Here is a 9,518-nt window from a genome sequence, read left to right on the forward strand (position 1 = left end):
GTGTGTGTGTGTGTGTGTGTGTGTGTGTGTGTGTGTGTGTATGTGTAAGAGTGAATAATGATCTACCGATAGCAGAGCAGGAACATAAAAGCAGACAGGTCTTTTCTTGCTCTGCTGAGGTGATGTGAACAGCCAGTTGCCTAACATATCCTGACACGTTGAGAGAGCCGAATCCACGCCGATCAAAATGCTAAATCACAGTATTTGTGCTGTTAGCGATCATGTCTATGCATCTGCATAAATATGCAAACTTGTATGATTCATGTTAAATCTTTTCACACTCACTGTGCCAGTAAAATGCAGTGAGGTAAATTGTGGTATGAAAAATGGGTTTGATAATAGGGTTTTTGTTAAGGTACCAGGTCTAAGGCTAGGGTTTTTGTATTATTAAATGAATAAGCAGAGGGAGAGCCGAATGTCTGCTGGACAACAGAGTCCTTTAAATGCATCCGTTTTAAATCATCAGACAACCGAGGAAAGCAAACCAAATTTTTACAAGGAACTGGAAGAAGATACCAACAGACTCTTCATCAAATCAAGGATAACCAAACCGACGTATTTGTTTTTGTTTTAATGCTTTAAGATCTTAGACTCAAGCTAAAGGTTTGATTTTTGTTTGTTTGTTTTTTAATGTAAATGGATTTTGATCTATGTCACTTGCCATGACTGCTTTCTTTGTTTCTTGGTTGCCAAGACTCAGGAGAACTTCTTTTTGAAAGAAAATGTCATATTTAAATAGCCGATGGAGTTTGAATTGGGGTCATTGCTAATGATGCCCTAGGCCTCAAGGAACTGTGCTATACTGGAAATAAAAAGATTATATGAAAATGTTGGGATATGCAGATTGATGGCAAAAGGAAATTTGTTTTTAAACTTAGTTTGCAGCATGTCAGCTTTGAATTCCATCAAAAATATCAGGCAACTTTTTTGAAAGGAGAGAAGAGATAGCCACCTAGACAAGTATGTATAGGTAGCTATCTCTTCTGTCCTTTCAAGTTTAAGTCTGACTTTTGTTTCAGCCAAAAGATGGGCATCTCATTTTGTCAGTTAATAGCTTTCATTCCATTTATGTGGTCAAAGGGGCAAATATTCTATAAAAAGATGTGTACATTTACCTAACCCTAACCCTATGATAGACAGGTTAGTGGTGACCTGAGTAAATTTACTACAAAGTAAATTTACATAGTCAGGCTTTCTTATCTGACTTTCATAACATGACTTGACAAAACCTAAAACTCTAGTCAGAGGTAACGGGTATTGCAGTCATAGTTGTTGGTTTCACTGTTCAGCTTTTTGCTTCAGGCACTGTCACATCAAAAAGAGCTTCTGCACAACATGATCCCTATAAGTGCTGCCTACGCCAATCAGATGGTAATTAAATGATGATAAAAAGAACAAACATAATAGTTAATTGCAACACTTTGACAAATAAGAAAGTAATGTTGCAGCGATGTGTTTATCTTGGGATTTAGAGCACAGAGCAATAAAAAACTGTAAACTTTTTAACGCTGCATATTTATTTCCAATGTGGTTGTTGTACATTAGACCTCTGCAACTTTAAAATCATTTATATATTTTCTGCATCACCAACAGACTGCATACAAACTCCTGTATGCAGCTGTAACATTAACAGCTGAGCTACATTTACCTCATTTTAATCAGGTACGGCTTATCAAGTTGCATTTTTAAAAAGTGCTCCTACAGCAGGGAATCTATAACTAAATCAAACTTCAGACATGCTGCACAAAAAAATAATTAATTAAAACATGGCAGTTCCAGACAATTTTAAACTGAAACTTAGAACATAACCAGCTTTTGACCAGTTCATGCGTTCAGCATTAGAAACCAGGGTGATTTAGCCAGGTAAAAAAGGAACCAGCTTTGATGATACAGAAAACTTGACTTTAACCCAGCAAATCTCATCTCATTAATCTTGTTTTGTAATAGTCTGATTTTAAGAAGTTAAGCCCATTTTCACCTACTTGGCTCAGCTCGACTTGGTTTTTAAAGTGGTGGCACCTGGTACAAGGTACTTTTTGAGTACCTATTCAGCTCCAAATAGTCGGAGACCATCCGAAAAAGTCACATCCACAGACTGCATGCCACCAATTGGCAGTGACTTCACTCAGTGAGTCATGAGAGCGATTCCTTCACAAAAATCAAGACCGCCATTTTTAAGCAAGGAAATGACGGAAATAGCCGTACAAAAAGCAACGTTCATACTCTGATTAATGCATTAGAGAGCAACTTGGGGTTAGTATCTTCCCCAAGGACACTTGGCATGCAGACTGGGGGAGCCAGGAATTGAACCACTAACATTTCGATCAGTAGATGACCTGCTCCCGATCTACAGCCACCATAGCCACGCACTAAAGCATACACAAACTGCTTTATTATGTTTCATACTCTTAATAGGAGCATCATGTACAAAAATCAATACTACGTTATATTAAAGAAGACATAAAATAGGTAACTGAGATCACAATCTAATTTAATACATAATCGACATCTGTTTTTGTACTAAAGACATCGATTCTTGCTGGCCATTAAAAAAATGCTCTTCAAACACAGAGGCTATAAACCACCACCCGAGTAACTTTTCTTGGTCAGTTTTTTTTTTCAGAACCTTTTACAATGACCTCCCTATCATGTTTCATAAAAAGCTAAATATCTAGCTAAGCTAACTTTTGTAACCTATCACAAAAATATAACCAGAGATAACCAGTGCTAACATCTAATAATTCACATACTGTTCATAATATAAAGTGAATGTGTAAGGTAAGAAATCTCTGAGTTCATGTGTTGGGGAAATTACTTGGTAGTTTTATAAACTACGAAATTCTTCACACAAAAGTTAATCTACAGCTACTCCAGAGAAGTCTAGTATGCTAATGCTACTAATGCTAAAATTACATTGCACCATGAAAATTTTAATGAAATGAAGCCATGGGGCAGAGTTGTTGAAGCTATGTTAGGAAAATTGGTGACAATCAGTGAGCAGCAATATGGCAGAAAGAGTTTTCTGGGGTCTATGATATTTGCAGATGGCATTGTGATCTGTGGTGAGAGCAGAGTCTGGAGAGGTGTTGATTTGCAACAGAAGCGCAGGAGTGAGCGTGAAAGGGAACGTTTATAAGACACTGCTGAGTCATGCTCTGGTGTATGGTTTAGAGACGCTGGCACTGACAAAAGAAAAATAGGAAGCAAAGCTGGATGCGGCAGACTTGAAGGTTTTTTAAGGTTTTCATGTGGTAGTAACCAGGATGGACAGTACTAGAAACGAGTATGTCAGAGGGACAGCTCAGGCTGAATGGCTTCATATACGAGTTTATTCATTAAGTGTCCAAGCCCACCTATGTTTGATCCACTCATAGAAAGCACCACTAACACTGGATACCAGCAGCTAACAGTGGAAAAGCAGTGCTTACCAAGAGAGGGTCCTAAACAACAAATATCAGTATCACTGTCACGGAACAGAAGTGAGCTTCAATGACTCCTTTCACAAAGTTTTACAGCTTCCTGAAGACTAAATAGATGTGGACACATACTGACAGCTGAGGTAAACAGTGGACTGACAGCATACACTTACTACAGATAAACCCTCAAAGGCCAAGTGTATATATTACCATGCGCCTTCACAATAGTCATGATGAAAGAAAAAGGGTATGGCTCTGATTAAAGGAGGGTCAAATACACCACCCCAAAACTGTTATAGTGTGAGTAGTGTGACACTATGTCAAAGTATGTCGCACTAGTGTCACACTATAGTGTGAGTAGTTAAGTATACATAAAAATGGAGGCATACGTATTTGAACTACATTAATAATAGGTCTTTGATTACTCAGTAAACTCAACAGACAAATTCAGCGTATTCATTGGCATAGCTATGTAGGTTTATGACCTTCCCTACTCTTTTCCAATCATGGAATATATTTTTGTGTAGTCTCTCTGTCATTGAGGTCATACTTCTTTAGTTTGGTGCATTTCAGAAACCAGAACTGAACCAAGACGAAATGGTATAATGTCTACAAAAACCTAATGATGAAGAATTAAGTTCCCCAAAAAAGCAATATGTATTAGTATCACTTGTTGTTTACAAAGTATTTACAGTGGTAAAACTGTAAGTTATTGCAAGTACATGAGCACTCAAAAGTTTCAAGGCTGTTTTTCATATACTAGAAACACATACTGCAGAACTAAATCCCATGCCTCGAAAGACCGGTTGAACTAGTTTTAATCAGACCTGAAATAAGTAAGAATTTGCTCCCACATGTGAATAACAACAAAGTGTCCTATGCTCAGTTCTCACATGTACAAAAAGTCCTCCGGCTATAACGCCTGTGCACTTCAACTGACTTGTTTTACTGTTTTAGTAAAGTTTTAGTTAAAAACATTCGATTTAGAATGTGTTATGTTATTCATAAAAAATAGCTAAAATTAACAACTCTAACTAACTAAAATCTTGCATGTTCTGTGCAAAGGTGATTGCTGTAGAAATGGAGTGTTTCAATGACCTCCTCCACAAACTGAAGGAGGTCCACGAGCGAGAACTAGAAGGTAAGTGGAATTAAAAAAAATTGAATGATTGCAATGGGTATCCAAGAGTTCCATAAGATAATTCCAACACATGTGCTCCTTAAAAGGTCTTTTATTTTTTTTCTTCAAGGATGGCAGGTGAAAGTTCAAGAGCTGTCCAACAAGAAAGGCTGGTGAGTCATTGTGATATGGGCAATCACATTTAGACAGTGCTGAAAAGATGTATAAAAAGGTTCATCCAGAGTAGGCCTCAAGTCTTTGTTGACTAGACAGGCAGGTAATCAGACAGGTAAGCATGCTGGTCCTATGCCCCCCGCAAACATCACATTTCACAAACTTGGAAGGAAGCTCATGTTGCAACAAGTTATTCTGTGAGATAATGACTCACAAAATATTTGCTTAATTTCTGTGGAAAAGTAAGTAAAGAGAACTTTTTCTTTTAAAAAAACAAAATATTCGTATATGTATTTGTTTATGCAGTTTATTTGTTTATTTTTGTGATTTTTCAAAAGTATGGCTGATTGTGTGGTGATATATTCAAAAATGTGACTTTTATTCTTTTTTTTTCCCCCTTAAAAAGCTCTATCTACTTGTCTTGAGACACTTTAACATATAAATATATAATGTTCATACATACATTTTTGTTAACTGGCAGGTCATTCTCAGGCACACACTGAGTTCTTTATTTTTCAACACCACGTGCAATATATACAAGGTGGGGGGAATAGTTCCAGGGGTCCATGGGTAGACAGGGAAAAAGGTGTTCCACTCGCTTCATTCCTCTCACTCTGCTTTCTGCTCACTCACTGTGCTCCTGAGATCCTCTCCCCTCTGTACTGATACGTTTTGCCAGACTGTCACACTCACGTTCAGGCATCCAGGGAAACAGGGGTTACAGGCCGGTTCCAGGGAATCTGCTGGAACCGGCCTGTAACCGGTTCCAGGTTACAGGCCGGAACCGGCCTGTAACCTGATAGGCCCACTTGGGCCTATCTCGGAAATAGGCCCAAGTGGCTCACCAAGCGCAGCGGCACCGGCAGAGGTTATGCTGCACAGAGGTGACCCTGTGCTCCTATTTCCGAGAACAGGGGGAGGTTGGACCCCCAGGAATGCTTCAAAGGGCGACATCCCCGTGGCAGATGGGAGGCTATTGTGTTCATACAAGAGCCACGGCAGTTGTTCACTCTAGGCGGCTTGGTTTTGAGAAACGACGATAGAGCAGCCTCCAGTTCTTGATTGGTCCACTCTGTCTCCTCTGGGGGTGACAACCAGAAGATAGACTGACCTTTGCGCCCAGGGTGGAGCAGAACTCCCTCCATACCTGAGAGTTAAATTGGGGTCCTCGGTCTGAGACGATGTCCTCTGGAATGCCATGGAGCTGAACACGTGTGTGGTGAGCAGCTGAGCCATTTCTATGGCTGTGGAGAGCTTTGGGAGGGCGACAAAGTGGGCAGCTTTGGAAAACCAGTCGATTATTGTCAGAATAGTGGTGTTACCTGCGGAGGGTGGCAGCCCAGTGATGAAATCGAGAGATGTGGGACCACGGTCGGCCAGGCTTGGGAAGAGGCTGAAGTAATCCGGACGGAGACTGCTTGGAAAGTTTGTTTGGAGCACAGGTGATGCAGGCGGTCACATATTCCCTGGTGTCCTTTGCCAGTGTGGGCTACCAGAAGTAGCGCTGGACCCCAGGGTGGCAGGTAAAATGTGCTGTGTGGGCCAGACCCAGGGTTGGGGTTAGTTTCTTGTGCCTCCCACATAATTGACTCGATCTCCCAAGTTACTGCTCCAACCGAGCAAGAGGCGGCTTCAGGATCAGGGATCAGATCCTGCGGAGGCATCCAGTTTCACGTTCCACGAGCCAGATCTGTAAGTGATAGAAAAATTAAAGCAGGTAAAGAACAGTGCCCACCTGGCCTGTCGAGAGTTAAACCTTTTGGTACTACATGTTTTTGTGGTTAGTTCAAACGCTAAATGGCTGTGCAGTGCCTTCAAGCCAATGTCTCCATTCCTCCAGGGCGAGCTTAATGGCAAGAAACTCCTCATCTCTGATGTCATAATTGCTTGCTGGGGAGAGACGATGAGCGTAAAAATCCCATGGGTGGAGCTTACCGTTTCTCTATTGTAACAGTCTGATGCATCCACCTAGTTCATGACTTGAGGACTGAGATCTGGCTGTCGTACAATGGGAGCCATGGGAAACCACTCCTTGAGATGGGAGAAGGCTTTTCGAACAGGCTGAACCCACTGAAAGGAAACTTTGGGAGAAGTATACTAGAATCTAGTAGAGCGATTTTGCTAGAGTCCCTTATAAACCAGCGACAAAAATTGGCAAACGAGAAAAAACGCTGGAGCTGTCGGCAGTTAGTGGATTCGGGCCATTCAAGCACAGCTTGTATCTTTACTGTGTCAGGATTCAGGTTCCCGTGCTCAATAATATACCTGTCATGGTCTGGGTGGGTACCTGCAGGTCTCCAACAGCGGCCCCTCCTCCTTTAGGCGGAGTTTGGTTGCTCCTCCCTGGCTGACCACCTGTGAGCAATTATTCCGGCAGTATATCAGACCTGCGCTCTCAACCATTCATCGCCTGAGTATCTGCTATCCCCATAGGTAGCATCTGGAGTGGAGGTCTTGTCTCCCTCACTCCCGCCTTCCTGGACCTGGGCCGCTTGCTGCTGATACGACGTGGCCTGGCGACCACTCACTTGCCTGCCTCCCCACGCCTCGACCGCTTCCGGGCCTTCCGCCCCACCTGTCACCTCCACCTGAAACCAATGCCCCGGCCCCTACCTAGTCCTGTTTCCACCTCCCCGCTGCCTCTGCTGTTCAGCCGTCTCCTAGAGGTGTCTAGGTCACCCTCCGTTATCTTAGATTATCCTACGCCACCACACTAGTGGCGCGTAGTTTTCTTGCTTGTGTTTGCCTGTGGGCGGAAATAAATCCTTTGTTCCCTTATCGTCTCGCTTCCGGGTTGGTTTCTGCACCTGTGTCCATCTCTGTTCCCTCGTGCCGCTGGGCCTTGACAGTACCCCAGAAAGGCCACCAAGTCCACATGAAATTTACACTTCTCCCCCTTCACATATAGCCTACTTTCCAGTAGGCGTTGGAGGAATTGCCTCACCATGTGGCTGGTAAGCTGCTGAGGGTTCTAGTTAGCTAAAACATAAGTAGAAAGGTCCACAAAATGTTATAGATAACAAAAACATAGCAGTGGCATCAATGCATTGACTGCTTGGGGGTATAACCCAGCCATAACTAACATATGCAACATTAGAGCACTAATTTTATTGAATTTGATTTTTCATGACACTGTATAAGATGGATTTCCTTCAGTATTCTAGATAGGTGCAGCAATCATTTTATTTCAGGATGTGCAAAATAATTTATGTCACTATGTATGTGACTGTACTTTATGTACTTTTCTGTGAAGTATTTTTGTTATTTTCTTGCACAAATTAATAAATACATTGCTAAATATGCAGCATCACAAAAAGAAATTCAGAATCATGAAAAACTCAAGGCCCTGCCTAACACTTTCCACTTTATTTATTTATTTATTTATGTACTTTTTTCGCCTGTCTCATTTGGTTCTTTTGCCATCAGAATTATTGTCTAAAGGCAAAGAAAGATGCCCAACGGATTTACTTTACCAAATGGACCATCCCAGCCTTGCCGTATTGGTCTATTTGATTCACCTTTGCTTTTATTGTTTGTTTTTTTTGGGGGGTTTTTTCACTTGCTGTACACGGGACAGACATGACTGGGGGAAAGAAAAGGGAGAAAGAAAGAGGGAAAGAAAAACAGCGGGGAAGAGAAACGGTGACAAAGGGCAAAAAACAAAAACCAACAAAATAAACAGACAAAAAATACATTTATCAATCACCTGGATCACCTGTTGAGCAAGAAAAAAGAGAAAACAAGCAAAAAAAGCAGAGCAATATAATAAACAACATCATCGCGATGATCTGTGTGAATATAACAGTAAATACTAAATATTGAATATTATTGTGCAGCATGCAGGATTGACAGCGCACAGTGTGCTTTGAGGTAGGAGCCAAAAAGGGTGTGGTTTGTGTCTGTGATCATCCGTGTGTACACCTGTGAGCATGAGTGCGCTTGTATTTGAAAGGTTCCTTCATGTAATGAAACAGCAAATTGTATTGATATGACTGCAGTATTTAAAAAGACAGCTGCTTAGTTTTAATGCGAGCATCATTATTGATCAATTAGCCCAGTGGTCTTCCCCACATTCTCCAACCACACACACCCATATATAAACTGCAATAAATTACAGATAGCAATAAAATAAACTATTAAGTCTTTTACGCTATGTCCACACCTACACGGGTATTTTTGAAAACGCACATAACACACATAACCAGCGTTGCGAATCACCGAAAACTGATATATTTTTTTCAAACTCCTGCCAGGTTGGAGATTTTCAAAAATTTCTTTTTTGCGTTTACGTGTGGACAATGAATGCGGAGTTCGTCATGCAATGTCAAAGGTGTGTGCTTTTTTCACATCAGCTGTGCTCCACATTATTGTTTACATGGGATGAATTTCTAGAACAGCGGATATACAAAATACTGTTACTGTTAATTCTACTCTCTGCAGTTTTTACACGCTTACATATACACACTCAATTACTGTCCCTCCATTTAGAAAGACAGAGGCGTCATGGTGTAATTAGTTTATGTGTAGCTGTTTTTTTTCCTGTGTAATAATATTCAAGATTGCTATCAATACTTTTTCCTCAAAAAAGCCCCTCTGTGAAAAACTGGGTTCAGAAACATAAACAACTGTGGGATACTGTTTGTCTGTGATTTGGAGAGCCCAGCGTGTGCTCCTGACGCAGGGAAACCAATTCTGCCGGGGACCACTACCTTGGCACTTGTGCAGGTGAAGCCAAAGGCAAGATATGAAGCATATCTTATTTTGTAGTCTTTGGCTTGGAAGGAAGTTGGTTTGGAAACATATTTGCA

The 9,518-nt window shown here is 41.2% G+C and overlaps 1 protein-coding gene across 1 annotated transcript in view; it reads left to right on the forward strand.

Moving 5' to 3' along the window:
* rbbp8l (retinoblastoma binding protein 8-like) overlaps window positions 1-9,518 on the forward strand; it is a 21,784-nt gene that overhangs the window by 910 nt on the left and 11,356 nt on the right. The window contains exons 2-3 of the mRNA XM_013915264.1: window positions 4,482-4,557; window positions 4,667-4,709. Of these exons, the coding sequence (XP_013770718.1) occupies window positions 4,497-4,557; window positions 4,667-4,709 (104 nt within the window). The 5' untranslated portion in view covers window positions 4,482-4,496. The remainder of the gene's footprint in view (window positions 1-4,481; window positions 4,558-4,666; window positions 4,710-9,518) is intronic.

This window comes from Pundamilia nyererei, unplaced genomic scaffold (genome assembly GCF_000239375.1).
Source record: "Pundamilia nyererei isolate P.nyererei 1_Seehausen unplaced genomic scaffold, PunNye1.0 scaffold00279, whole genome shotgun sequence".
NCBI lineage: Eukaryota > Metazoa > Chordata > Actinopteri > Cichliformes > Cichlidae > Pundamilia > Pundamilia nyererei.